Source organism: Choloepus didactylus, chromosome 2 (assembly GCF_015220235.1).
Source record: "Choloepus didactylus isolate mChoDid1 chromosome 2, mChoDid1.pri, whole genome shotgun sequence".
In the NCBI taxonomy this organism is placed as follows: domain Eukaryota; kingdom Metazoa; phylum Chordata; class Mammalia; order Pilosa; family Megalonychidae; genus Choloepus; species Choloepus didactylus.
Genome location: NC_051308.1, coordinates 218,295,246 through 218,322,454, shown reverse-complemented (window position 1 = coordinate 218,322,454; position 27,209 = coordinate 218,295,246). Strand labels below are relative to the sequence as shown.

At 49.6% G+C, this 27,209-nt stretch overlaps 1 protein-coding gene across 1 annotated transcript; it reads left to right on the top strand.

Annotated features, from left to right (window-relative positions):
• The first annotated feature begins 16,205 nt into the window (after positions 1 to 16,205).
• Positions 16,206 to 25,586, top strand: HCRTR1 (hypocretin receptor 1). The gene is made up of 9 exons (XM_037817890.1): positions 16,206 to 16,259; positions 16,940 to 17,244; positions 17,417 to 17,712; positions 17,901 to 18,079; positions 19,140 to 19,383; positions 19,716 to 19,831; positions 21,379 to 21,605; positions 22,875 to 22,996; positions 24,681 to 25,586. Exons 2-9 carry the CDS (start codon positions 17,216 to 17,218, stop codon positions 24,869 to 24,871), a joined length of 1,404 nt encoding a protein of 467 aa, XP_037673818.1. The 5' UTR covers positions 16,206 to 16,259; positions 16,940 to 17,215; the 3' UTR covers positions 24,872 to 25,586.
• Positions 25,587 to 27,209: the final 1,623 nt, after the last annotated feature.

Genomic DNA, 27,209 nt, shown 5'->3' with positions numbered 1-27,209 from the left:
TGGAGAGAAAAAAAAAGTCAGCCTTAGAGGTTTGGCTATTTTATTAATTTTTTCAAAGAACATTTGGCTTCATTAATCGCAGTATATGAATATAACACAATTTATTTACACATATAACTGCTGATATATATTTGGGTTGTTTCCAGAAGTGTGTTTTTTAATTTCCAAACAGATTGGCTTGAGAAGAGAAAGTGTCAGGTGTTAGATTCTCTTTACATTGATAAATCAAGCTTGTTAATTGTCTTGTTCAAATGTTTCATATCTTTACTAATTTCTTTTTCCAATTAGTCAATCAATAATTAAGAGAAGTGTTTTGAAATTTCCCACTTAGGATTGTGTATTTATCAATTTATTATTATTACTAATGTATTTGTCTTACCTCCTTCATTTCACATTTTGCTTTCGATCTGTCCCACTTTTGCTCTGCTTTGTGGTCTCCTTTCTCACCTTTTCAAAAAGTAGACTGAATTTATGTTTGTTTTCTTATTGTACTTTTCCTGTCTACTGGTTTGAAAGTCATTCACTCTATTTCTATTCTTACAGTGGTTTCTCTTGAAACTTTACACTGCCTGCTTAACAAAGCCTAAATTTAACGTCTCAACCCTCCTTCCAAACAGCCCTTGGATTACTCCAACTCCAATTACTACTCCCTTTCACCTGTGTTCAGATTTTCTTTTAGTCCTGTCCTTTTTATTTTTCGCCCACAAATTTGCCATCATGATCATCATTATATTATACAATGTTTGTTTAGCTCTGTCTACATGTTTCTCATTTTCCTTCCTCAACAATCCTTGCATCTCAGACTTGCCTTTTTAAATTTTCCTTCTTTCTAACGTACATACTTGGATGTCCTTTTAATGTAGCTCTGTTGGTGGTAAACCTCCTGTGCAGATATTTTTTAAACTTTATTTTGGGATAATTGCAGATTCACATGTAGTTGTGAGAAATAATACAAACAGATCTCTTATATCTTGTACCCAGTTTTCCCCAATGGTACAGTATCACAACCAGGAAATTGACAGTGAGGTAATCCACTGGTCTTACTTAGATTTTACCAGTCTTATGTGTGTGTCTGTGTGTGTGTATGTTTAGTTCTATGCAATTTTATCACGTGTAGAGTTGTGTAGCCACACCACAGTCAAGATACAAACAGTTCCATCCCAAGGACCCCTCAGCCTCCCCTTTACTACCCACAGCCACCTACCTCGTCGTCCCACTCCCTAGCTCCTGGCAACCACTAGTCTGTTCTCCATCTCCATAATTTCAAGAATATTATATAAATGGAATCATACAGTATGAAGCCTTTTGAGGTTGGCTTTTGGCTTTTCTTCACTCAGCATAATTCAAGTTGTTACTTTTATCAATGGCTCCTTCCTTTTCATGGCTGAGTAGTGAGTGCTTCAGGGGATGGACGTATCATGGTGTGTTTAACCACTCACCCACCGAGGACAAAGCTGCTAGGAACATTCATGTGCAGGTTTTTTTGTCACCATACATCTTCATTTCCCTGGGATAAAGCCCTAAGAGTTCATTTGCTGGGTCATAGTCCTGTCTTCTTTTAAATTTCCAAGTTACTTCAACCCTTGTTTTTGAAAGGTAACCATTACTGGATACACATCTCTAGGTTAACAGTTTCTTTCTCCAAGAATTTTGAAGAAATTATTCCCCTGACTTCCAGCTTCAGTTGTTGTTGTTACAAAGTCAGCTGTTTGTCTAATTGTAGTTCCTTTGTAGATAATTTGTATTTTCTCTCTGGCTGTCAGTAGTTTTTTTTTGGCAATTTAGTGTGCCCAGGAAAAAAATTTCTGAGCTTTCCGTCTTTCATCAGCCCTCCATCCTATCTTTTGTCTCTCTCTGGAACTCTGCTTAATAACATGTTAGACCCTCTGCTTTTACTCGCCACATCACTTTTCTATTTCCCATCTCCTTATTGTTCTCTATTGCATTCTGGGTAATTTCCACAGATCTTTCTTCCAGCTCATTCTCTCTTCAGCTATATTTAACGTGCTGTTTTTTAAAACCTTTCTATTATGACATATGACATACATATGGAAAAGCACATCAAATGTAATTGTACAGCTTAAAGAAAGATTAGAAATCAAACATCTGTGTAACCACTCCCAAATCATAAAGTAGATGATTGTTATCCCAGAGCTCCCCTGGATAACTCCCATCACAATCCCCTCTCATAGAGGAAATCACTATCCTGACTTTTCGTGCTTTTCTTTTTAGCTTTGCCCTCTGTTTTAGTTTCCTAGGCTGCTCAATCAAATACAATGAAATGGATCAGGTTAAATAATGGGAATTTATTTGCTCATGGTTTTGAGGCTAAAAGTCCAAATCAAGGTATTATCAAGGCAATACTTTCTTTCCAAAGGCCTGGCTTTCTGGGGCTGGCTGCCGGTGATCCTTGGCTCCTCTGTCACAAGGAAAAGCACATGGTGGCATCTCCTGGTCTCTCCCTTCTCTTCCAGGTTCCACTGATGTCCGGCCTCTTACTTCCTGTGGCTTTCTCTCTCTGTCTGAACTTCATCCCACTTATACAGGATGCCAGTAGAATTAAGATCTATCTGGATAGGCCAGGACCACGCTGTAACTGACGTAACCTCATCTAAAGGTCCTACTTACAATGGGTTCACACCCACAGGAATAGATTAGATTTAAGAACATGTTTTTCTGGGCTACATACATCTTCAAACCACCACAGCCTCTAAGTGTGTATGCCTAAAGATTCATTTTTACCAGATATTAGATTTCATATAAGTGGAATCATATTGTATTATTTTTGTCATGCTTTTAAAAAATATATTAAACAGTGTGTTACTTAAGATTCATTCTTATTGTTATGGCTAATCATTCATTTAATTTCATTGCTACATACTAACTAGTCCATTGTATGAATAGATCACTATTTATACATTCTCCTATTGATTGTCTGCAACTTGTGGTTATTACTGTGTTGTTTCTAACCTGCTATTTAACCCATTCCCTGAGGACTTTTTTTCCAGCATGATATTTTCCTCTCTAATAGTTCTATTTAGTTCTTTTTTCATGTCTGCTTAGTCATTTTTGACAGTCTCTTGTTGCTTGTTCATTTTTGAAACCATTATATCCACTAAAAGATCTCATATGTGATTATTTTATATTCTATGTCTGATCATTTTGATATCTAAAGTCCTTGGGGCCTAAATTTTTTTTATTGTTTCCAACTGGTTCTCAGTCTTGATGACTTGATTCCTTGGGAATTTTTTTATCTTTGATGGTGAGCACATATTTTATTAATCTTAGCCTGTAGAAAATATGTGGGCCCAAATTGAGGATGTTTTCCTTCATGGAGTATTTCCTGTGCTTGGATCTGGGGAAAGCCACTGACCTGGGATCACTTTAACGCACCTCCAGGGTACCTGTTCTATACAGGAGTCTCCGGCTCAGGTCCCCCTATGTGCTTCTGACACCATAGGTGCTCCCAGTTGTGGCACTGAATCAGCATTAACTCTGTTTCAACTCTTCCTCTCTAACTGCTTACTTTTCATAGTTCTGGATTCAGCTCACAATTTTGTTTGTTTTGGAGTGGGAAGCCCTTTTGGAGTACCTGGTCCACAGTACTGTCAGAACTGGATTCCATTCCATGCAAGTTTTTATGACTTTTCTCCTCTTGTATATAGCCTTGAGTAGTTGAGATCATTGTCTTGCCTGTTTTTAAATTTCATACAATGTTACTATGGTGCATATTCCACTTCCTTTTTTGCTCAGTATTATGTGTAACAGTTTTCCATATTAATACATAGCACCTCCCATAGATCCAGGCAACTGTGTCCCCTGTCCAGGATCCCACTCTGGCCTGCTCCAGTCAGCTCCCCCCAACAGGGTGAGGCATCAAGGGCAAGTGGACATACCCACCCACGACATCCCTCCCTCTTCTGAACCATATCCTGGGCACCCATGACCCTGGAATCCCAAGGGCCCAGAGTTGTTGCCAAGGCCAGAGAAGTCCTTTCCCTGGGGAGTTCTTCCCGAAGGTGACCACACAGCCACTCACACTCATATCCCGAGGAGTGGCCAGGAGGCCAGGAGCTGGCTGCTGGTGGGGACGGGGGACAGAGTAGGGACAGATAGGCTGACTGTGTTCAAGCATGCGTGTGGGGTCCCTCAAGGGTGGAGTGGAGCCAGAATGGGAAGAGAAGAGGTGTGAGCCCTGAGCCTCTGGGTTAGTCTCTTTTTTTTAAAATTCAGTTTTATTGAGATACATTCACATACCATGCAATCATCTGTGGTGTACAATCAGATGTTCACAGTACCATCATATAGTTGTGCATTCATCATCCCAATCAGTTTTTGAACATTTTCCTTATACCAAAAAGAATAAAAATAAGAATAAAACATAAAAGTAAAAAAGAACAACCCAAATCATTCCACCCACCCACCCCCATCCCACACTATTTTTCCTCTGGGTTACTCTTGCCCTGTGCCCCATAAATGTTAATAGCAAGGCCTGTGACACCTAGAGCTCCAGTGCATTTATTTTAACTTTAATAACTCTACCATGATATATTTATACATATTCTTATTGCCTCCAATTTTACACTACACAGAGTGTTGTAAAAAGCATTCTTGTATGTATGTGTCTTCTTGGGCCCATGTGCAAGAGTTAGGGTTTATATCTAGAAGTGAATTGCTAGATCAGCACATAGGCACATGTTGAACCTCCTAGATTTTGCCAAATTGCTTTTCAAAGTGGTTATAATTTAAATCTTCTTTAGCATTCATTCCCATGGTTCCACTTATTCACCAATGCTTTTTACGGTCAGACTGGAAATGTTGCTGATCTTTGAATTATTAATTTGAGGTGTAAAATTATATCTTGTTGCTGTTTTAACTCACATTCCAATAATTGCAGGTAAGGTTAAGCATCATTTCATATTGATTTTGGTTATTTGCCTATTTATATCTTTCACTTGTTTTTCTATTGGGTTGTTTGAATTTTTGTATTAACCCATAAAAATTCTTTATATAGTCTGGATACTAAAGCTTTGTTTGTTGTGTGCCTTACATATATTTTCTCCCCATCTTGTGGTTTGGATTCTCATGTGGTTTTTTTGCTAGCCAATACTTCGGAATTTTTATTATTCAACTCTATCAGTGTTTTCTTTTTCTTGTGCCTATTGTGGCCAGTTTAAGAATTCTTTACACCTTGAGGTCCAGTTCTAACCCTGGTCCTGGGTGTGAGCTCATTTATAAATAGAATCTTCCATGATCCTATTAAGATGAGGCCAAAGTGAACCAGGGTGGGTCTTAATCTGATATGACTGAAGTCCTTATAAGCACAGGGACTGTGGACATTGGTAGCGTGAGTGTAGGGAAAATAGAAGGAGGCAGATGGCCACTTGATAGAGTCAGAAATTGAGTTATGGAATAGCCACCTCCAGAAAGCCACTGGCTTCAGAGAAAGCACTGCCTGCCGAGACCTCAATTTTGGACTGCTAGTCTCCAAAACCATGCAGCAATAAATTTCTGTTGTTTAAGGTATCTGGTCTGTGGTACTTTGTTACAACAGCCCTGGCAAATTAAGATAGGATGCAATTCTCTTTTTCCACATGGAAAACCAATTTTCCACCCTTGTTTGTTGGAGGGAACCCTGCTTTGAGTGCTACCTCTGACATATGCCAAACTTCCAGTGTTCACTGCTTTGATTCTGAGTTCTCGATTCTGACCCTTTTATTTATTTGTATATTCTTCTGCCAATATAGTTTTATAAAAGGTTTTGACATCTGAAGAGCAATTCTCCCCACTTTGTTCATTTTCTTCAAAATTGCCTTGGCTCCTCTTGGCTATTTGTTCTTTCATATAACTTTAGAACAAGCTTGACATGTTTCCCAAAACCTTAAAAGAAAATCCTTTATTGAAATGGACGTAAATTTATAGATTAATTTGAGAAGAAGCAATATCATTACAATCGAGCCTTTTCTTTTAAAAGCAAGATACAGCTCTCCATTTATTTGGGTCATCTTAAAATGAAATCAGAGAGTCGGGCAAGATGGCGGCATAGAGAGGAGTGGAAGCTAAGTAGTCCCCATGGAACAACTACAAAAAACCAGAAACAACTAGTAAATAATCCAGAATAACTGCGGGGGGACAAACGAGACCATCCATTCATCATACACCAACCTGAATTGGGAGGAATGCCCGAGAACACAGCATAAAATCTGTAAGTAAAACCTGCGGAACCAGGTCGGGAGACCCCCTCCCCCATAGCCTCGTGGTGCCAGAGAGAAGCTCTCTCCCAGCAAGCGAATATAGCTCAGCTGAGCTCCAACTGGGGTTTTAAGTAGCGAGTGTGAACTGCTCACTACAGGTATGCATCCCCCAAAAAACAGACAGAGGCTTTGGGTGACAACTGACCTTGGAGAGCCTTGGACTGGGTCTGAAGGGGGCTATCTGATTCTTTTTCGGCTCAGTGGAGAAAGCCCCAGTCATTTTCAGTTTCCAGGGCTGTGAAGCCAAGAAGGGTGGAGACAGCACAAGCAGAGAGCAAGACCACTGAAATGCTAATGACCTCCACCTGGGGGCTCTGTCTTCTCTAGGAGGAAAGGGGTGGGGCCCTTTCCATTCAGAACCAGACCCCAGAGCCTGGGGGAACACGGCCATACCTCCTCACACCAGTCAAGAATTATAGGCTAACAGGCGTCACCTGCTGGGCAGAAAAGCACAGTGACCCGAGGCATCAAAGGGTGGAGCAATTTTCTAAGACACACCCTCAGGGAAACCAGATACTAAATATTTCTTCCCTCTGGGACTTGAGCCTGTTCTGGTCTGAGAAAACCCGATTTGGATAACCAAGGAAACCATGCCTAGACAACAGAAAATTACAACCTACACTAAGAAAAACAAAGTTATGGCCCAGTCAAAGGAACAAACGTACACTTCAACTGAGATACAGGAATTTAAACAACTAATGCTAAATCAATTCAAAAAGTTTAGAGAAGATATTGCAAAAGACATAGAGGCTGTAAAGGAAGCACTGGACATGTATACGGCAGAAATCAAAAGTTCAAAAAACCTACTAGTAGAATCTATGGAAATGAAAGGCACAACACAAGAGATGAAAGACACAATGGAAACATACAACAGCAGATCTCAAGAGGCAGAAGAAAACACTCAGGAACTGGAGAGCAAAACACCTGAAAGCCTACATGCAAAGGAGCAGATGGAGAAAAGAATGAAAAAATATGAGCAACGTCTCCGGGAACTCAAGGATGAAACAAAGTACAATAATGTACGTATCATTGGTGTCCCAGAAGGAGAAGAGAAGGGAAAGGGGGCAGAAGCAATAATGGAGGAAATAATTAATGAAAATTTCCCATCTCTTATGAAAGACATAAAATTACAGATCCAAGAAGCGCAGCGTACTCCAAACAGAAGAGAGATGAATAGGCCTACGCCAAGACACTTAATAATCAGATTATCAAATGTCAAAGACAAAGAGAGAATCCTGAAAGCGGCAAGAGAAAAGCAATCCATTACATACAAAGGAAGCTTAATAAGACTATGTGCGGATCTCTCAGCAGAAACCATGGAGGCAAGAAGGAAGTGGTGTGATATATTTAAGATACTGAAAGAGAAAAACCACCAACCAAGAATCCTGTATCCAGCAAAGCTGTCCTTCAAATATGAGGGAGAGCTCAAAATATTTTCTGACAAACAGACAATGAGAGACTTTGTGAACAAGATACCCGCCCTACAGGAAATACTAAAGGGAGCACTACAGGGTGATAGAAGACAGGAGTGTGTGGTTTGGAACACAATTTGGGGAGATGGTAGCACAACAATGTAAGTACACTGAACAAAGGTAACTATGAATACGGTTGAGAGAGGAAGGTGGGGAGCATGTGAGACACCACAAGAAAGGAGGAAAGATAATGACTGGGACTGTGTAACTTGGTGAAATCTAGAGTATTCAACAATTGTGATAAAATGTACAAATATGTTCTTTTACGAGGGAGAACAAGCAAATGTCAACCTTGCAAGGTGTTAAAAATGGGGAGGCATTGGGGGAGGGATGCAATCAGCATAAACTAGAGACTGTAACTAATAGAATCATTGTATTATGCTTCCTTTAATGTAACAAAGGTGATATACCAAGGTGAATGCAGATAAGAGGGGGGGATAGGGGAGGCATGTTAGACACTTGACATTGGTGGTATTGTCTGATTCTTTATTCTACTTTGATTTAAGGTTATTTTTCCTTTTGCTGCTTCCTAGCTGTCATTTTTTTTTTTTTGTTTCCTCTTTCTTTTGCCTCTCTGCCTTCTTTGACTCTCCCTCCTGCCTTGTGGAAGAAATGTAGATGCTCTTGCTTAGTATGAACAGAATGTTCAATTAGGATGAACTTAAATGTTTGGAAATGAACAGGGGTGTTGGTAGCAAGATGTGAGAATAACTAACAGCGCCGAATGGTGTGTGAATGCGGTGGAAAGGGGAAGCTCAGAGTCATATATGTCACCAGAAGGAAAGTTGGAGGTCAAAAGATGGAAATGTATAAAACTGAATCCTATGGTGGGCAATGTCCAGGATCAACTGTACAAATACTAGAAATCACTTCATGAACCAGAACAAATGTATAACAATACAATTAGAAGTTAATAATAGAGGGGCATATAGGGAAGAACTATATACCTATTACAAACTATATACTACAGTTAGTAGTATTTCAACATTTTTTTCATAAACAGTAACAAACGTACTAAATCAATACTAGGAGTCAACAATTGAGGGGGTTGGTTAGGGATAGGGGAGGTTTAGAGTTTCCTTTTCTTTTTTTCTTTTTTCATCTTGCACTTTATTTCTTGTCTGGAGCAATGAAAAGTTTCTAAAAATTGAACAAAAATTAAGTGTGATGGATGCCCAGCTGTATGAGGGTACCCAGGGGCAAGTGATTGTACACTTTGGATCTTTGGATAATTGTATGGTATCTGAACAATCTCAATAAAAATGGAAAAAAAAATGAAATCAATAAAATTTTATAACGTTCTCCATAAAAATCTTGCACAACTTTGCTAGATTTGTTCTTAGGCACCTCACAGTTTTTTATGCCATGGTAAATGGTACTTTTGATAAATAGCAGTTCCTGTTTGTTGTTAGTAATTACAAATGAGGTGGCTGAACTGTCAAGGATGTGAAGGGTCTGAGATTTTACCCTATTCAGGCTTTTAGCCACCATGGTAGCAGAAGACATGAGACCCCTGGGTCAGAGACAAAGTGCTTTACCACTCATGGTCTGGTTTGAGTCAGCGATTCCACCTGTGCTCCAGGTCCCACAGGGTGGTGACGTGGAGGTGCCCAGGTAAATGCTGCATGTACAGTGGGTCTGCATAATACCTGAGCAACCCTGAGCTTAGGGAATCGAATGCCTGACCTTTGCTGCAGAGGGAGACATTATCTTTATTACACTGGATAGTAAGCAAACCTGTCTTCTGCTCCAGAGGGAGACACTAATTCTATCTTCCAAGGATGGTTGCTATACAAGCATCCTGAGAAAGATAGTCCAGAACAAAGGGCAGTTAGTGCCTCTGTTTGCAAGGCATCCAGGAATGCAAGGCACCCATGGAAAACTGTCTCTCAACATGAACTCTCTCAATAGTTTTAATAGTTTGTCTGTAGAATCACTTGGATTTTCTAGATAGACAGTCACATGATCTACAAATATATAATGACCATTTTATTTCTTCCTTTCCAATGGTTTATGTTATTTATTTTCTTTCCTTATTGCACAGGATAGGAAATCCAGTTCAGCCTTGAATATAAACAATGATAATGAACATCCTTCTTGGATCCCTGATTTTGAATGCTTTTAAGTACTTGCTATTCAGCAGTACGTTTACTTACTGGAAGTTTTAGAAAGCTGCCTTTTATCAGGTTAAAAGCATCCCCTTGTATTCCTAGTTTGCTAAGATTTTTCACAAATTGCTTAATTTTATCAAAAGATTTTTCTCCATCTGTTTCATATGATCCTAGGATTTTTATCTTTTAATCTGTTAATGAGGTGACGTAAAATGACAGATTTTTTTAATGTTGAAATAGTCCTACATTCCTGGAATAAACCCAAGTTGGTCAATATGAATTTTTAAAATGTATTACTGTATTTAGCTTGATAAATACAGTAATAATGTCCCCACATGCATACACATAATAATACCCACATTCATACACATCAGAAACATACAGGGAGGGGGACAGATTTAAAAATGGTAGAGAAGTACATTCTAAAGAAACTGAGTGCACTTTCTCAAAAGGCCTCAGGCTTCTCCTGGGAGCACTGGTATCTAGAGCAAATCCCCCCTTATTTTGGCCTGGGTTGCAGGGCTGGGGTGTCTGCCTGCCCATTTGCCCCTCTCTATTCACCCTAAAATGAAGCTTGCTGGCTTAAGGACAAATTAAAGGCATGTTCAGACAGGCAAAGATTCAGAAAGTTTTCCTTCCAAGCACCGTTTTTAAAAATGTTGTTTGAAGATATACTCCAACAAAACAGGGACGTAATCCAAGAAAGATAGAACAGATTCACAAAACCATGGAATTAACCCAAGACTGCAAGGAATGGGAAGCCATCAGTCAGAATTAGAACAGGAAGTCAGAGGGCTCCAAGAAGAACATCTTTAAGAAGAAAAATGAACTTTATTTAACAAATAATGTCATTAAGATGCTGGAAGATTTTAATGATCTGATTTAAAAGGCATATGTTTCTTCTCTCAAGAAGAAAAGAGAAAAGCAATTAGAAACTCCAGGAGAAAAAAAGTTGCTTAAGAAAGTCATGGCCCAAATATGAACTGAATTAAATGTACCATGACAAAGAGTATCTGAAGGAGTATAGGCGAATACTTGTGTCCTGGAGGCTTGCAACATTCTTCTTGGAGAAGTAGTTAGGCCATAAAATTATAATTCTTTCTTTATGGGTCCCAGGATGCTACTTGGCTCTGCAGAGAATAATGTTTACATAAATGTAATTTAAAAAAAAAAAAATCACTTTACTGATTTTCAAATTTTGAAATTCAGAGATAGACAACACACAAAACCAGAACATTTAATTACGGATATTGAACTAAATGTAAATGCAAATGTAGTGCTTTAGCAAGAGGAGTTAGGAGGAGGGAGGGCAAAAATGATAAAGGACGTCGCGTCTTACACAGTGGGGAGGCAAGAGACACTGTGTAAAATTGATGGGACAAGAAAGAAGAGCTGGAAAAAATGAGTATGCAACCAAATTCTAGACGGGAGGGATAGTTGCTACATTCAGAGTAGGAATTGTGCCAGACACTGTTAGTTCTTCTTTAAAACCCACTTCCCTTCATTCTTTAATCTTAGAACCTTATATTTTAGCTGGGCACATGGCTACCCACAGAAAACGTATTTTCCAGCTCCCTTGCAGCTAAAGGTGACCAGGTGACCCAGTTGAGGCCAGCTGGATGTGAGCAGAAGCGACGTGCTCTTAAAAGGAAAAGCCAGGTTGCCCACACCCTTCCACCCTTCTGGTGTCCGGAAGGCGGAGGTGACCAGCCATCTCAGACCCAGGCCCAGGCTTGCTGCCACCAAAGAATTCTAGCTAACATGTACATATATGCTAACTGTGTGTCAGGCACTTTTCTAAGTGCTTGGTATATACTAATTCATTTAACCCAATGAAGTTGTGCCTTTCATACTTCGGCTGTAACAAATTACCCCAAACATAGCAACTTAAAGCAATACATATTTATCACCTTACAGCTCTTGGAGATCAGAAGTCTAAAGTCACAGCGTGGGCACGACAGGTTCCTTCTGGAGAACTTAGAGGAGATTCTGTCCCTTTGTCTTTTTCAGCTTCTAGAGGCTGCCTATCTTCCTTGGCTCGTGACCCTTCCTCACCTCATCACCATCTCTTGCTTCCGTCTTCACATCTCCCCCTAGGACTGATCTGCCTCCCCCTTATAAGGACCTGTGATCACACCAGGCCCAGCCAGAGAATCCAGGAACACCAGGATCCTTAACTTAATCACATCTGCAAAACTCTTTTTGCTATAAAAGGAAACAGCCACAAGCTCCCGGGTTTAGGACACAGACACCTTTGGGGGGGGGGGGCGGTGCCATTATTGCCCCACAGGTGACGTGACTGGCCCAAGACACACAGTCATGAGCATCAGAGCTGGGTTCTAACTGAGGGGTTTCTAGCCACAAAGCCTGTGCTCTTAACCTCCACTCAACACTAGACTTACCACACTGGGGGTGTTTGTTTTGTTTTGTTTTTTTCTTTTGGTTCATGTGCACTCTCATTTTTGGTCCCCAGTCCCATTCTGCCCCTGCCCTGCCTCCATGCCCCCCACCCCCACTCTAATGCATTGGATCCCCATCCCAGTCTATCACTTTGCATGTGAAGCTCCCCAGGCTAACCAGGAAAGCCCCCATCTCTGCATCCTACCTGGCTGCCCGTGTTTGAGGGTGAGGATATGAGTGAACAGACAGAAGACTGATGTCACCAACCCCTCATCCTCAGTCTGGCTCCTGGCTTGATGATGCTCTCTAGCTTTTGATGTCACCAAGGACTCTGGGCCCTGGAAAGCCTGCTCTCCCATTGGATGCTGCTGCCCTTCCAGCCTCCCAGCCCTCAAAGACAGCCAGCTCTCCCTGAGCACCCGGTCTGGAGATGAGGCCCCTGGGTCCCTCTCTTGCACCTGGGTACTTTGTCAGGAGCTCCCAGAGGCCAGTGCTGTGGGCCCAAGGACCAAATAACCTCCTTAGACTCAGCCCTCAGAATACCTCTTTCAGGGAGAACCACCCAGTCACTGCCCCACCTCCATCCACCCCACCCCACACCTCTGCTTGTTTTCTGATCTGTTTTTCTGAAAAGCACCTTTGCCCTGCCCAGAGTGTTCCCATCTACATTCCCAGGTCTGTAGCAGCATTAGCAAGTTGCAAACCCAATTACATTTCAATTACTCTAGTCCCAGCCAGACAGAGGTTACTGTAAGTCACACTGGAACTGGAAGGGAGGGGGAGGTAGCACCTGGGGCCAGGGCCCACGCTGACACTTGAAGATGGATGTGACAGGGACCTGTGGCTCAGAGGCTCAGGATTAGATCAACAAGGCTGGGGCTGGCTGGTTCCAGGAAAGAGGTCATGTGGGCACCAGCTGACAGACAGCTCAGGCAAAGCAAAGGCTTCAGGCAGGCCCCCCCTGGGCAGAGGTGGCGCCAAGGCTGAGTGCCCGGCCTGGAAACGGAGGGCATGAGGTCCCAGAGTCCCTCCCCTGGGCTCCTCATGGCTCTTCCAAAGCATCCCTGGAACCCATGGACTCCAGGATTTCCTCTGGGCACACACCCCAGGGTCTCTTCCTTGTGCCCGCCCTGCTCCCACCTGCCATGGAGGAGAGAAGTCTAGGCTGGATACTGGCCTTCTCCCTTCCTCTGACCATGGCTGGGGAGAGCCAGGCTCAGGACCAGGGGGGCCTGGGGGCCTTGAGCCTCCTGGTCAGGGTCTGAAGGGGAGAAGGAAGGTCTGCTGGGACAGAAAGAATCACTCAGGACCCCTTGTCCTGGGAAACAGCCATCTCTGGGGCACTGAAGGGATAAAGAGGGGGTCTAGGAATTGGGGAGCTCTCTTAAGGGGAGAAGGAACTGGCTTTGTGAATCATGTATTGTGAATGGGGGGCAGGGGGTGTTCAGCCATGATGCCCCACACAACACCTGTAACCCCTACATATAATCATTTGGAGGGACTGGGGAGCCTCTTGTCCCACACCAACCCACAGTGCCTTGGAGACCCTTAATTAGAGTCTGGGCCGGGTTCTAAGTCGGACCCTGGGTTTTGCTGGGGCTCAGCTGGTAACTTTTGCATCACCGGCTGCACCTTGCTTGCTGCAGCAGTCATCTGCATGTCCCCACATGATCTGCCTCCCAACTCCCACGTGCTGCAGCCCCCTCCCCTGTCCTCACACAGCAAACAGTGGTGGCTGTAGGATGGGGAGGCTAATGTGGGGGAAGAGGATGAGTCATCACCAAGGGGGCAGATGTGCCAAGCTACACACACACACACACACTTGCAGATCCATGGGCACAAAGACCTGCCCACACTCACATCTCACACGCATAGGGAAACCCACTGCAAAGCTAGTCAAAGCCGTAGTCACACATTCAGACACAGATGCACACACATATTCTCTATAGACACAAACATTGATAAATAGAGGCAGACACACAAACACCCCACACACTGAGACATGCATTCCCCAGAGACACAAATGCCGGTAGACACAGAGACAAATTAAGTCACACACAGACACATGCCACCCATGGTAACCCCCAGTCACAGAACCTGTCACCTACCCCCCCAACACACACACACACACAAACACACACATCCAAACACACACACCCAGTCACACACCGGATTCCCCAGACAACTCACAGCCCTTATTTGAACAAACGCAAACACGTACATGCACACCCATACACACTCGCATGCACTGCCCAGCACTCCTCCCGAGTCACCTCATCCGTTCCCCGACCTCTGCCAGCACCTGGGTCAGGCAGGACAGAGCTTTGGAATCATAGGAGCATGATGACCCTTCGCCCACCGCGCGGATGCCGTACCTGCCCAAGGACAAAGTTCTGCCTTAGGTTAACCTCCCTCCTGAGAAGACAACCCCTTTGCTCTACGGAGTGAAGGAGACCGCTGGACCTCCATCCATTATGTGCCCAACAGCTGGTCCCCAGTCTCCAGCTCCTTTGTGGAAAAGGGTTGCAACAGGGAAGGCTGCAACAGGGAAGATGAAAGTTATACCTCAGGAATCCCTTCCCAGGTGGGAAGGAGAACGTCTTAGAGGATGAGGGAAGATGATGGGAAAGGTCCTGTCCTGAGGTGGAAGATAGCCAAGATGAGTGCCTGATGCCCAGGAGTGCTCCCTTCACCTACCTGTGATTCCCAAAAGACCAAACCTCCAAACCTTTGCATCTGCTATTTCTTCTACCTTCAATACCTCAGCTGCCGCCACCACAATCCCCCTTGCAGGGCTAACTTCTTATTCTTCAGGGCTCTGTGTAGATGTGCCCGCTCGAGGAAGTTGTTCTGGTGTCCTTCTGTGCCCCCCAGTCCTCTCCCATCTCTCTCCCCCACTAACTCTCATCACACCCTAGGATAATTGTCTGGGTATGTGCCTGTCTCCCTCCAACCAGCCTGGGAGCTTCTCTCTGGTGAGGGAGGCTGGGTGGATCTGGGAGCTTGAATCCCAGCTCTGCCTCTGCTGTGTGACCTTAGGAATGTGACTGAGCCACATGCATCCAGAATCTTCATCTATAAAATGGGGACAATAACCTGCCGGGATTGATTAAATGGAATAATGCCTCATGTGGACTATGTAAGTGGCAGCTCTATCATTATAGCTCATTGCCTGGCACAGGGCCTGGCACACCGTTTAGTAAATACTTGTGGAATAAATTAGCCCCTCTCACCCCCCCCCCTCCCCCCCCACCCCCCCCTCCCATCCCTGTCTTGGGAGGGAAAATGTAGAAATGAACGAGAAGAAGGATTCGGGGGCAGAAAGAATCGGGGACTGGGAGATGGACGTGCTGGTCCTTCTGGCATCGCTGGGAGCTGCCCCAGCAGCAGCCGAGCTTGGCTGGAGAATGTGCAGGCATCGGCCGGCTCACCCCTGTGACCCACCTGTGCCAGCAGCCTCGTCAGCTAGGTGAGCAGCGAGGAGAGGTGCAGCTGGGATCGCCCTCTGCACTGAGACCCTCCGAAGCGGGCCAGGGCCCGCCGGCACACAGTAGGTGCGCTCGGAATCCGGAGTGGAGGGAGGCATCGATGCTGAATGAATGCGGACCGTATGAATGAACCGAGAGACGCATGAATGGAGGTGGGATGGAAGCTTGAAGTGGGAAGCCGGGAGGAAAGAGCATGTCTCCCCCGCCCTTACAGTTTCGGGGCTGAGACACGACGCCGAGACGGACTGGGGACTCCCCTCCCCTCCCCGCCCTGCCCCTCCCGCCCCGAGCCCCCCCTCTCCCCGCGGCACGCAGCCCCGCGGAACCCGCGCAGAGCCACAGCCCGCGCTGGAGCCGGGGCTCGCGCCCAGCTCGGCGAGGCGAGGCGAGGCAGCGCAGCCTCGGGAGGGGGCTCGCCCGGCCCCCTCCCCTAGCCCCGTCTCCCAGAGGCCCGGCCTTCGGGGCAGGGAGGCGAAGTCCCCGGTGCAAGCTCCGGGACAGCAGCCGAGGACGCCGGGGTCCCGGAGCCAACAGGTGCGGGGTGCGGGGTACCCCAGGCCCGGGGTGGGGATTCCCAAGGACCCGCGGCGGTGGATGGGAGGAAGCCAGTGGTCCCCGGGGAGTACCTGGGTGCTGGGAGACTGAGTCCCCAGCCGCCTCTGCCTTCCGCCGGGCAGGTTCCCGCGGAACCCCTAGACCCCTCCCTACTCCCAGACCCCCGCTGCCCCCGAGATGCCGGGAGGTCCCGCTGAGGCAGCGGGTCCGCGGGCGCAGGGTGGGGATGAAGGAGTCCTCTTCCCCCACTCCCAGGGGTCTCCGGGGACCGGCGACCCTCCCACACATGTCCTGGTCGTCCCTGCCCAGCCCGGGAAGGAGGGGTCTGAAGGAGGGAGGGGCGAGGAGCGAAGCCGGATTTATGAATGGAGGGCGGCCCGCGCGCCCGCCCAGCGACCCCTGGCGACTGCCCGGGCGCATGGCGGCCCCGAGGCTTGAACGCGGGACTAGAAAGGCGGCCTGAGTGGCCCGGCCGTTGGGCCGGAGGCTGTCCTCTCGCTCCCAGGCAGGTCGTCGGTCCTTCCGTGTGTGTGTGTGCGTGTGTGTGCGTGTGTGTGTGTGTGTGTGTGTGTTTATCCCCACCCGGGAGGGGCTAGCAGGTCTGGCGGGCGAGACCCGGGTCGCCCAGGCCACCCTTGACCTTTCTTCATCAAATCCAGGCCTGTGAACCGACTCAGGAGAGAATATTTTCAATTGCGATGGCGTCCCCTCCAAAATCTATGGTGTTTGGTGGATTCAGACAGAGCTGGTTTAGTAGATTTGTGATCTTGAGGAAGAGGCTCAACCTCTCTGAGCTTGTATCTCCTCGTCTGCAAAGCAGGACTCCCTAGTAACGATAACCTCTAACGTTCTTGAAGCGCGTTTCCCGTGCCAGGTTCCGGGAGAAGCACTTAGCATGCATTAGAGCGCATGCCATTTAGGAGGCCATTGGAGAGATGGGGAAACTGAGGCTGAAAGAGGCGAGGTAAGTTATCCAAGGGCAGCAAAGCCGGTGTGTGTGCAGTTGGGATGGAACCCAGGTCTTCCTTCCTTTACCAATCTCAAGTTCACCCTTGACCCACACGACTGTGAGAACTTGCTACGCAAAGTGCCCGCACGTTCCCTAATTCCCTTCCTTCCTTCCTTCCTTCCTTCAGGAGGTTTGGGGCTGGGATCCTGAAGACCTGGATGCAAGATTCCGGCCCCCTGGGGGAGTGGGCTGAGGCCAGGCCTGGCTCCTCTCCTTCTGCAAAGTCTAGGATGTCTACCACCCTAGGGGCCCAGACAGGGATCCCCACTGGCAGCGGGGAGCCGTCCTCCGCGCCCCCCGACTACGAAGATGAGTTTCTCCGCTACCTGTGGCGCGATTATCTGTACCCCAAGCAGTATGAGTGGGTCCTCATCGCAGCCTACGTGGCTGTGTTCCTCGTGGCCCTGGTGGGCAACACGCTGGGTAGGCCTGAGTCTCGCTCGGTGGCGCTGCGGACTTCCCTTGGGGACCCGAGGGGCCTCTGGGCTTCACCTGCCTCCGGGGTACCACTCGCTCTCCAGGCTGTGTTGGGAGGGGCTGGCCGCGGGGGCGGAGCTTGGGGGTGGGTGTGGCTCTGCCGCCGGCTTCATCTCGTCCCCGCCCACCCGCAGTCTGCCTGGCCGTGTGGCGGAACCACCACATGAGGACGGTCACCAACTACTTCATTGTCAACCTGTCCCTGGCCGACGTGCTGGTGACAGCCATCTGCCTGCCAGCCAGCCTGCTGGTGGACATTACCGAGTCCTGGCTCTTCGGCCACGCCCTTTGCAAGGTCATCCCCTACCTACAGGTGAGCTCTGCCCACCGGCTCCCCTCACCACCACCCTGCCTCGAACTTTCCTTTCAGACAGGACACGGTGGCTCAGGACCTGTGCAATGCCATCTTCTACTGCCAGCAAGGGGGGCCCCACGCTGGAGGACACCGCCCAGCCCCAGCCCCACACACTCATGCAGATATTCCCTTCCCGACACACCCACAGACAGATGCACGACCATAGCAGACACATGTACAGTCACCCCAGGGACATGGGCACAAGTCCGCAGTGACTGACACACTACGCACATCCCCAGGGAGGAAGCCCCGGTGCTCCCCCAGCTGTGGGAATGGAGGAGTGTGGGCAAGGCCAGCCGGATGGGCCAGTGGGGTGGAGAGAGGCTGGCCAGAGGCCGGTGGGCCTCTCAGTCGTGCCCTTGACCTTCTCCCTGCACCCCAGGGGAGAGGGGGCACCTGGAGGTGAGGCCCACCCACGCCTCTGGCCCAGGCTCTCTCTGCCTCCCAGAAAGAGGGATCCTTTTCCTAACAGACTGGGGAAGGGACGGCAGCCCAGGGCAGAGAGCATGCCTCTTGGATTTCCCAGTTCTCAGGTTTTCCATAAAACTGACTAACTCTGTTGACCCTGAGAATACAGACAGACAGGTGAGGGAATTCACCTCGATCGAGATGTTTAACCTTTTTATGTCTGTTTCCTCATCTGTAACATGGAAGTAATAATAGCCCACCACCAGGGTTGTTGTGAGGATAATGAGAACAGTTAAGCTCCATCAGTGTAAGCTATGATTATTCATAGTAGGGGAACACCTGCTATGTGCCAGTTCCCAGGCTGGACATTTTCCATGCATGATTTCATTAATCTCACAAGGATTCTGGCAGGCAGGTGGCATACTCCCATTCTGCAGATGAGGCTCAGCGAGGGTGAGGGATTGGCTCAAATTCACGCAGCCAGTGTGAATCTGAGTGGAGTCGGGACTCACACTGCACTTGGCTGCTCCACATCTCTGGGATGGGAGACCCTCACTCCCAGACCTCTGGGTGGCCCCAAGAGGACTGACATTGTATCCCCACGGGCCAGGCAGTGTCTGTGTCCGTGGCAGTGCTGACCCTCAGCTTCATCGCCCTGGACCGCTGGTATGCCATCTGCCACCCGCTGATGTTCAAGAGCACTGCCCGGCGTGCCCGTGGCTCCATCCTGGGCATCTGGGCCGTGTCCCTGGCCGTCATGGTGCCCCAGGCCGCTGTCATGGAATGCAGCAGCGTGCTGCCGGAGCTAGCCAACCGCACCCAGCTCTTCTCTGTCTGTGACGAGCGCTGGGCAGGTAATGGCAGGGGCGTTGGGCAGGCATCCCTGAGATGGACACCTCTGGGCCATCTAGCAGGGTGGGCACCCCAGGGTGGGCACTTTCCCAAGAGGATGCCCTATGACAGATATCTACCAGGGATACCTCCAGGGTGAGGGCTTCCTGGGTGACTCCTCCATGTAGGCATCTGCTAGAGGTCCCTCCAGAATGGACAACCCCAGGTTGAGCAAATCCCGGTCTTCTTCCATAGTACCAGGAGGGGACCACCTGCCCCCAGAGTGGCACTGCTAACAAGGTCAGGTGAGGGGATCCTGGACTGGGCCCATCCCTCTATCTCTTGGCCCCTGCAGATGAGCTCTACCCCAAGATCTACCACAGCTGCTTCTTCATTGTCACCTACCTGGCCCCGCTGGGCCTCATGGCCATGGCCTATTTCCAGATCTTTCGCAAGCTGTGGGGCCGCCAGGTGAGGCCCACTCTGGTGTCACTGTTTGGGCTGGGAGGGATTGGGGGCACTGGTCTAAGGGAGTAGACAGTCCTGTGCTCTGCACCCATCCTGGCTGCAGGCAGAGAGAGGCCAGGCCCAGGGACAGATAGAACTCACTGCAGAAAGTGCTGGTGCCTTCCCGGGAACCAAATCATATTAATAGCTTATTGTACCATCCATACCCAGCTGATCTTGCATCCTCTTACCCACTCTCTGAAGTAGACATTATTATTATCCTCATTTAACATATGAGAAAACTGAGACCCCGAGAGACGAAGTAACATCCCCCAAATCACTCAGCCAGTGATTAGAAGATTGGGGGATTCAAACCCAGATCTGGGCTTCCAGTGCTCAGATTAGTGCCATGACAATGATCATAATAGCAGCTCTGAGTTTCCTGCCAAATAAGGCATGACTATCTAACAAAAGACGCACTACTACCCACTCGGCAATGCTGAGTAAGACTCACCAGCTTGCCAAAGCCAGTGAGGGGCAGAGCCCTTCTGGTCCCACAGCCTGTCTTCTTTTCTCTATTACAGACTGACCCACAATGGTGGGTTTTTTGGGGGGGTGCACAGGGTGGGGTGTGGTGTTCAGAGGCCCTTGGCACTAGTGGGAGTGAATCCTGGATCAGTGCCTGGGCAGTGAGAGAGTCACAGGCCAGAATATGACCAAGCCCCGGCCAGTGCTCACACTCAGGGATGTGGTTTCTGTGGCTCAGGCCCAGGCCCTGCCTGGTTGAGCGGGGCCCTCCCTGGCTGGCTAGCCTTGCAGTCTACCAAACACTTGCCCGTCTGCCTCTCACAGCCCTGGTCAAACAGGGCACTGTCCTTATCTCACAGACAGGGAAACTGAGGCTCAGAAAAGGAAAGTGAGCCAAAGTCCCACAGCTCACGAATGGCTGAGCTGGTCCTAGACCCCATTTCCTGAACTCAAACCCTTCTTGTAGGGTGATTCGGGGGTCTGGTGGTGGGAGAGGCTTCAAGGATGCCTGTGGCTGTTCCAGGAGCCCAGAAGCCTCCTAGGCTTGAGGACACTGACCTAGGCCGGGACTGGGTTCTGAGGCCCTGGCCATTCCATTTGCTCACCGGCTCACCCCACCACAGCATGGGCCAGGGGGAGGCAAAGCTCACCCCCACCCCCACCCCCAAAGCTGGAAGTGGGGCTTTAAGGAGGAGGGATGGGTGCTGGGAGGCTGTGCAGGCCTCGGGCTGGGGCCTCTTATCAGCTGTGTGACCTGGGGTCAGTCCCTCCACCTCTCTGAGTCTCAGTTGCCTCAAGTATAACAGGATTGTTGTGAGATGGTTTCACAATGAGCTAATGGGAATGGAAGTACATGCTTCACTCTCTAATCTAGAAGAAGCTTTTTCTTATAGTGAATGTTACGTTCCCTCCTATTGCACGGGTTTATTCCCTTTGCCCACTGCCATCCTGCCCGGGGTCCAGCCCAGAGCAGGGAGGAGCAAAAGAGAAGGACCCTCCCAAGGAGCCCTGCCAACTCCTCTGTCTCCATGTGTGCCGGGCAGATCCCGGGCACCACCTCGGCCTTGGTGCGGAACTGGAAGCGGCCCTCGGAGCAGTCGGAGGACCAGGGGCAGGGCCCAAGCATGGAGCCCCCGCCCCGGGCCCGGGCCTTCCTGGCAGAGGTGAAGCAGATGCGCGCGCGCAGGAAGACGGCCAAGATGCTGATGGTAGTTCTGCTGGTCTTCGCCCTCTGCTACCTGCCCATCAGCGTCCTCAACGTCCTCAAGAGGTGAGAGCACAAAGGGGGCCGTCGGGGCCGGGGAGAAGTTCTGAGGCCAGAGGAAGGAGCGCTCCCTGCCTTGGAGAAAGGCCTGGTTCGGTATCCACCGCATGACCACGGGGCAGGTCAGTTCTCTTCTCTGGGCCTCAGTCTCCTCCTCTGTAAAATAGGGGTAATAACAGACCCTGCCTCCCGGGGCTGCTGGGAAAATTCATTCATTTCACTCACTCAACTGTCAAATTCTAAGAGTGAGTGAACGAGACAAAGCCCCTTCCTTCAAGAAGTTACTTTATAGTGGGAGAGAAGGAAAATAAATTAAAAACAAACAAACAAACACTAAATATATAACATTAGGCAGCGATAATTGCTATGAAGAAAAATAAAATAAGGAAAGGGAATAGAGAGTGACGGGTTGGTTTTGGTGGTGGAGGGTGGTTTGGTTTATTTTTAGATATAATGGTTTAAAAAGAAAAGGGCTCTCTGAGGAAGAGACATTCCAGCAGAGGCTTAGAGGAAGTGAGGGATGGAGCCATGCAGGTATCTGCAGAAGCAGCACTCTAGCTGGAGGCTGCAAAGATCCTGAGGAAGAGCTTGGCCTCTTCAAGGGCCAGCAAACTTATGAGAAAGGCAATTTTAAATGAGCTCCTACTGGGACTCAGCTCAAGGCCCGGCTTTGGGAGAAGTCTGCTCCCCTCCTGCTGCAAACTGCTTCACCTGTAATGCTCAAACCTGCCTGTAGCCAAGCCCTCTCTGCAAAGCACTTCGACGTCACTCATCTCTTAAAGAGTTCTCAGAGGAGATGGCTGGAACCCAGAGGGGGAAGTGACCTGCAAAGGGGCACAGGTGCTAGGAGATAACATGGGCGATCTGACATGAGACCATCTCAGTTTGAGTTGGTGCTTGGCCACTTCCTGGCTGTGTGATCTTGGGCAGGTCACTTTGCCTCTCTGAACCTCAGTTTCCTCATCTGAAAAAAAATGGATGTTGTCTATGACTCGTTCTACTGCTGTGGGGATGAGAAAGTGGATGGGGGAGGGACAGGGGATCCAATCACTAGTGACCAAGCAGATGTACTCTGGTCCCTGTCCCCAGACTCGCCCTGGTCACACTCCTCTCTGTGCCAGAGAAACCACAACTGTGGTCAAGACCCCAGACCCAGAGGCCCTGCCAAGGGCCACCTGGTGGACGGAAGTGGACAGTGGCAATTCTAGCAGCCCGAGTTCTGTGAGCAACCCCGCCCCCCACCACCATTTCTGATCGTCCCCCACCCTGCCCTAGGGTGTTTGGGATGTTCCGCCAAGCCAGCGACCGAGAAGCCGTCTATGCCTGCTTCACCTTCTCCCACTGGCTGGTGTATGCCAACAGCGCCGCCAACCCTATCATCTACAACTTCCTCAGTGGTGAGTGCTGGGGAGGCAGAGTGACAGGGGCTGGGTGGCCAGTAGCCCCCAAGACACAACAGTCTCCCCACCCCCAATCCACGGCCCGAATAAGGGACAGGGTAGGGTGGGGGGAGGATATACCATCTCCCTCTGGGGACAGTGACCCTGCTCTGGAGCCCCCAGTCAGGGGAAAGACCTAGCCCTGCCAGGGCAGGACATCCGGTCTGAGTGGGAGACAGGCCACAGCCCCAAAAGTGGCCACAGAAAGCTGCCTGACACCCAGGATCCGGTTTTGCAGATGCTGCAGACCAGTGAGTGAGTGGAAAGGACAGAGACTAGGTCAGCTGGCCTCCACCTCGCTGGGGGGAAGCACAGTAGGACTCCCACCAGCCCCTCTCTGGTCAACACAGGCAGATGAGTCCTTCTTCCCTGGAGGGAGCCAGGCCTGTGGGAAGAGGTCCTGGGAGCACCTGCCTGAGGGGACCATGCATTATAGAGCCATCAGGGTGAGAGAGGCAGGCCTGCAGAGGCAGCCAGGGCCAGGAAAGAGCCAGACACGTACTGGCAGAGTGGCAGCATCTTAGGGACTATCCCTGGATCCACCTGCCCCCAGCACCGGCCCTCCTGCTCTCCCCTCTACTTCCCAGCCTCAGAGTGGTTGTGTCCTGGCCATCTTTAGTAGCAGAGGTGCAACCACCAGGCCTCTGATTTGGGGCAGGCCTCTACTGAGCTGGTCCAGATGATTGTTCAGGCCTGGACAAATCGTCTTTAAAGAAGGAGGGGTCAGGGGTCAATATGACCACCCTCACTGAGACGCAACAAAGGCCGGCTGACTGGTTTCCAGCTCACAGGTGAGGTGAACACTGCAGCGGAGGAATGTCCGGCAGAACTTGCTGCCATGCATCCCCTTGTTTTGCCTACATTTACTGAGCACCTACTGTGTGTTTGGCCTTGTGCTGGGAACTGGAGATCATGCTTGAAACATGATCAAGGAGGTTTCAGTTCCAGAACAAACCGGTTTCCTTGATATGCATTAGCTGAACCAGTGGTTGTGGGAGTGCCTCCTTCCCCACCCAGTCTTCCCCTTTTAGAGCTTTGGCATTAAACAGCTTCGACTTCTGGCTGGGGACCTTGGGCAAGCCACTACACCTCCGTCTCATCCAGGAAGTGAGGATAAAGGGCTCCAAACTCTCAGGGTGCTGGGATGATTTGGGGGGGACAGAGGCCACGAGGTCCCAGCATATCACCTGGCACTGTGTAAACACCCTCAGCGAGGGCTGCTCCTGCTTCATTTTCATCATTAAGGGGCAGAGAAGGGGAGAGCCTAGCAACAGATAATGAGCTCCGATTCCCATGAGTACTCATGCCAAGGAGGGCAGAGGTGATCTGAGGCCCCTGAGCCAGACACCACGTTTTGAGCCAGGCTCTGAGCCAGAGTGCAGCCAAAGAATCAGATAAAAAATTGCATTTCTCCCTCGGAAACTGCCCCAGGGCCTCTGTCCTCAGTCTGCCTGGCAGTGAGGAGGTTGCCTTGGGGTTTTCTATCTCAGATCTACCCTTGACCCCACCACCACCACCCCACCCCCATCCCACGGCCTCCTCACAGGCAGCTTGGCTGGAGCTGCGTGGGTGTCCCTGGGCCCAACGCCCCTTCCGTCTGTGTCTGTGGCATCACGGCTGTGTCTTTTGTCTCCCAACTAAGGCAAGTTCCGGGAGCAGTTTAAGGCCGCCTTCTCCTGCTGCCTGCCTGGCCTGGCACCCTGCGGCTCTCTGAAGGCCCCCAGCCCCTGCTCCTCTGCCAGCCACAAGTCCTCGTCCTTGCAGAGCCGATGCTCCATCTCCAAAATCTCGGAGCACGTGGTGCTCACTAGCGTCACCACAGTGCTCCCCTGAACGGGGGCTGCCCTGGCGGCTCCAGGAGGTGTAACCCGTTCCCTGCCTGGGCAGTTCCAGGAGGTGGATGCCATGCCCTGCCTGTCTGCTCTTCTGGCCCTGGGGGGTCTGCCCCACCCCTGTGAGGGCAGGCAGCTGCGCTGTGGTGGGAAGACTGCTGGATGGAGAGGGAAGCCTGCGCTCCAGTCCGTTTCCTGCCTGTGTGACTCTGGGCAAGCCACGTCCCTTCTCTGAGCTTGTGTCTTCAGCAGGGCCGAGAGGTTCAGGCATGCTCGAGAACGTGGAAAGCTCCTTATAAAGCGCTGGGGACGTGATTATCATCGAGGCTTCTCACTTGGCCATACCCCACAGTACCATCCATCTACATTATCTTTCAAGAACTTGGCCTTCCTCCCAAAGACCCCTCTTCTGCCCAATTATAGGCCTTCCCTGGAGTCTGCTGTGAAGGTCCCAACAGGCATTTCCTTCTGGTCCAGTGGCTCTCTAAAACCCAGGGCTGCACTGGGCCAGCCACTCCGATGCCTGCATAAGCTAACCTGGGCCCAGCCCCTCTCCAGTGGGAACCCAGGCACAGCCCCACCTATACCAGATGCCCGAGTGCATGCACCATAGACTGCAGCCTGTTGGCTTCGCGGTGTGATAAAACACTCTGTGCAGCCATTTGGCATGGAGGCCAGCAGCCCAAAGCAATTGTAATTAAAAGCCTGGCACTGAATGTTCCCTTTCCTTGTCATTGCACAAAATCTGTTGCTGCTTAGGTTAGAAGTGGAGGGAAGCAGGGGAAGGGGAGGGAGGGGAAGAGGATACGGCACTGAAATGCTCTTCTCTGATGACACTCCCCCCCACCCCCACCCCCCACCTCACTGGATTCCAGAGGGACGCAGTCAGGCCTCGGAGCTGGCCTGGTGCTGCCTCCTCATGCGGCACCAGTCCTGACACCCAGGACCTTGATCCTTGGCACAGCCGTCTGCTTGCTGGCCCAGTGGCCTGTGGAAGATAAAAGGGTGCTCGGGCTGATTTCCTGTTAACTTCACCTTCTTGGAAATCAGGGTTTGCGTTTATTTTCTATGAACGCACAGGATAAAAAAGAGAAAGCCAAACAGACTTAGCCAGACGTGCTCTGTCTGCCACCGAGATGATTAGAGGGTTGTCAGAGGTCCTGATCCTCGTTGCCAGAGCAGGACGTGGCACGCAGTCTGAAGTGCTGCGCTGCTGAGGGGGACAGAGACATCTGGCAGAAGTCAGCTCAGCCGTGTGTACCACCACGTCTGCTTAACTTGATTAACGGAGCTGTGGGGCTCCCTCAGATCTCGCCCAGAAGTGGGGGCAAACCAGAGGCCTGCCAGGGGCCCGGCCCAGGAGGGAGCTTAAGCACCCTTCCTCTTAGGCACCACACTTTGCCCAGCACCGGTGAAACCCCCCACCCCACCCTAGAGATGTGGTGTAAGTATGTCATCCCGTTCCCCAGATGATGCACCAGCCCACATACAGTTGTTGCCAAGCCTTGGGATCCAGAGCTGTTTGCAGTTTGTAGCCAGTCTTGGAGGTGCAGTGTACAGGATGAGGTAGATGTGGGGACTGGCTCCCAAACTCAGACCCCTCTTGCTCAAAAGAACCAACCAAGGTCCTGGGCTCCTCGACCCCAGCTGAGCACAAAGGCAGGGAGAGAGGCTGCTCAGTACCACTCTGAAGACGGGTTTCCACAGACGCCTGGCTCAGGGGAAACAAAGCATCAGAAGCACCCCCTAAAGGCTGCAGTTCCACTGCACTCTCCCAGCTATACCCAGCACCATGGTGGGCCTTAGGTATTCACTTTGGGAACTCAGGTGAGAGGGAGAAAATTCAGGGGAGATGACTAGGACGCCAAAGGGAACTAAAACCTTGCTCGCCGAAGAGCCCGGGGGCTCTCCACCCTAGGGAAGAGAGGACTTGGGGAAATGTGTTGACAGTCTCCACCTGTCTAGAGGGCTGGCAGGCAGAAAGGGGTGATACATGTTCTGGGTGGTCCAAGAGAGAAAACCAGAGCCAAATGTGGCAGGATTTGGAATCCACACCAGGAAGACTATTCTCGCAGTCAAAGAGGAAATGAACTGCCTGGAAAGGCGCCAAGTTCTCTGTCATTGGAGGCTGGCAAGCAGAGCTGGACTTACAGAGGGGAGGCACAGAGGGGATTCCAGTTCTGGATGGGGACTTGCCTCTGGGAGCTGGATTCCACCTAATGCTGAGATTCTAGAACCACAGAAGCCAGAGAGAATGGAGCTGAACTGGCTGAGCCCAATACACCTGCTGGGCCTTACTGAGCATGAAACAGTCACAGCTACTCCCCTCAGTCACCCAC